This window comes from Trachymyrmex cornetzi, unplaced genomic scaffold (assembly GCF_001594075.2).
Source record: "Trachymyrmex cornetzi isolate Tcor2-1 unplaced genomic scaffold, Tcor1.1 scaffold1910, whole genome shotgun sequence".
In the NCBI taxonomy this organism is placed as follows: Eukaryota; Metazoa; Arthropoda; class Insecta; order Hymenoptera; family Formicidae; genus Trachymyrmex; species Trachymyrmex cornetzi.
Genome location: NW_017296540.1, coordinates 20,871 through 22,643, shown reverse-complemented (window position 1 = coordinate 22,643; position 1,773 = coordinate 20,871). Strand labels below are relative to the sequence as shown.

Here is a 1,773-nt window from a genome sequence, read left to right as displayed (position 1 = left end):
AGGGGGGGGGGGGGGTGGTTTGGTCAGCCGGTTCCTTCGCAATGACAGTCTCCCCACGCCGTCTGGCTGGAATGGCGTACCCTCCTCGTCAAATGATGACAATAATATATAGTTCTTTATGTTACGAGGATGGTTTGGGGAGACGTGCTCCCGTCTAGCAGTGTCGTCGCACTTCTCAACCGGCACGCTCGTTGCCGGCCGAGTGCTGGATGAAACTGGAAGATCTTTATTGGCGGGCAGCTTATTCAGTGCTCCCTCTCCGCATTTTATTTTCTCTACGGATGGTCGTGAACCCCCCCGCCTCCGGTGATGTCCTCTGCGGAGTGTGAGAGGGAGCGCGTGCCGGTTTGGTCGCGTTCTGCACGCCTGTCTTGGAGATGGATTTGATAGGCAACTTCACTATTTCTACCGACACCACACATGGTTTATTCACCGTGGCGGTCCTCGGCGAATTCCTCGTTGCGGCGGCCTCGCCGAATCTCCTGGCCTCTCTGGTTGTTGTGGTAGGCGCGGCGCTCTTCGCGACAGTCTTACTGCGGGCTGTGGTGGATGATGTTGTGCTCCTGGTTGATGGGCTCGCAGTGACTGCCGCGTATGAGGGGGATCTGCTAGTCGGTGTTGTTGACGTCTTTCCTTTGGCCCTTGCCTCATTGGCCGCTTGAGATGGCTGTAAACGGATGCGTGAGTCGCTGCAAACCCGATGTCGCGGCCCGGCGCTTATCCGATCCTCCAACCGTCTCCGCCAATCGTGAGGTCGCTTTAGCCGCAACACTAGTTGTTAATTGGCCCACACTATTGCACTCACCGAGGCTACCGCGAGTGCTTTGGCCTGCCGCATCCACCGCGAGAGACACATGGCACTTGGTGAAATGGGCCTTAACATCTTTATACGGATATTTTCCTTTAGGTTGATAATTACATTTAGAGAACATCTATAGCTTATTGTGTCTCCCGGGTGATACTTTTTAAGATATTTGGATAGATACGGCAGGTCGCTCTATTCGCCCTTTACGGGGTGATCCCGATTGATTACGGCTCGATTGGACACCACTAATCACAGCGACCGGTGTTTAGGAGCTTTGTAGTCTCAAGCGCTGTGAGTGGCTCGTGTCCAATTGAGCCGTGTCCAACTGGGTGCCACCCGCCCTTTACTTTTCCTACCCCCTTATTACCGAAACATTTAGCGCACTTAAGGCACCTTACCTTAGGGGGCAGTGGATATTCGATATAGTGCACTTGTGGGTCCGTCATAACGAGTGCACAGCAAGCTTAATTGCTGTTAAATTAAATTAAAGGGGCCTCTGGACGACTTGGCCCCTCGACCAATCACGGAGGACCGCGAGGCCGGCTTGTATCGACCAATCAAATGCTGGCGAAAAATGGAAGTCTATTGAACATTAATAATTGCTATGCGCACTCGTTACAACGAATCCACTGAGCGAATACAGCACAATAATGAAAAATAAAGTCAAAATTAATAATTAATTGCACTTGCGGCCCTAAACTGACAAATAATATCACTTTAACTTTAATGTACGTGGCTGTCGTGTTTTACGAACAAGTACCAATGAAGATGGTTTTTAGAATGCACACAAATACATGGTTTTAATAACGCACTCCCGACCGCGATGGTTTTAAGAACTTAACGAACAACGGACTTAGAGAAATTTTCGCGATCGCAATGACAGCCACGTACATGCACTCCTAACCTCATTTCGCGGCGCGTATAAACTGTCAACGGAAATCATTTCTCGACAAAATCACGAACACTCC

At 50.4% G+C, this 1,773-nt stretch overlaps 1 protein-coding gene across 1 annotated transcript; it reads right to left on the bottom strand.

The window, feature by feature from the left end:
* Positions 1-241: 241 nt before the first annotated feature.
* Positions 242-932, bottom strand: LOC108759526 (cell wall protein DAN4). Its single transcript, XM_018505005.1, has 2 exons — positions 735-932; positions 242-667 (listed from the first exon to the last, which is right to left on the bottom strand). The coding sequence occupies exons 1-2, from the start codon at positions 930-932 to the stop codon at positions 242-244; spliced, it is 624 nt and encodes a 207-aa protein (XP_018360507.1).
* Between the last annotated feature and the right edge of the window lie 841 nt (positions 933-1,773).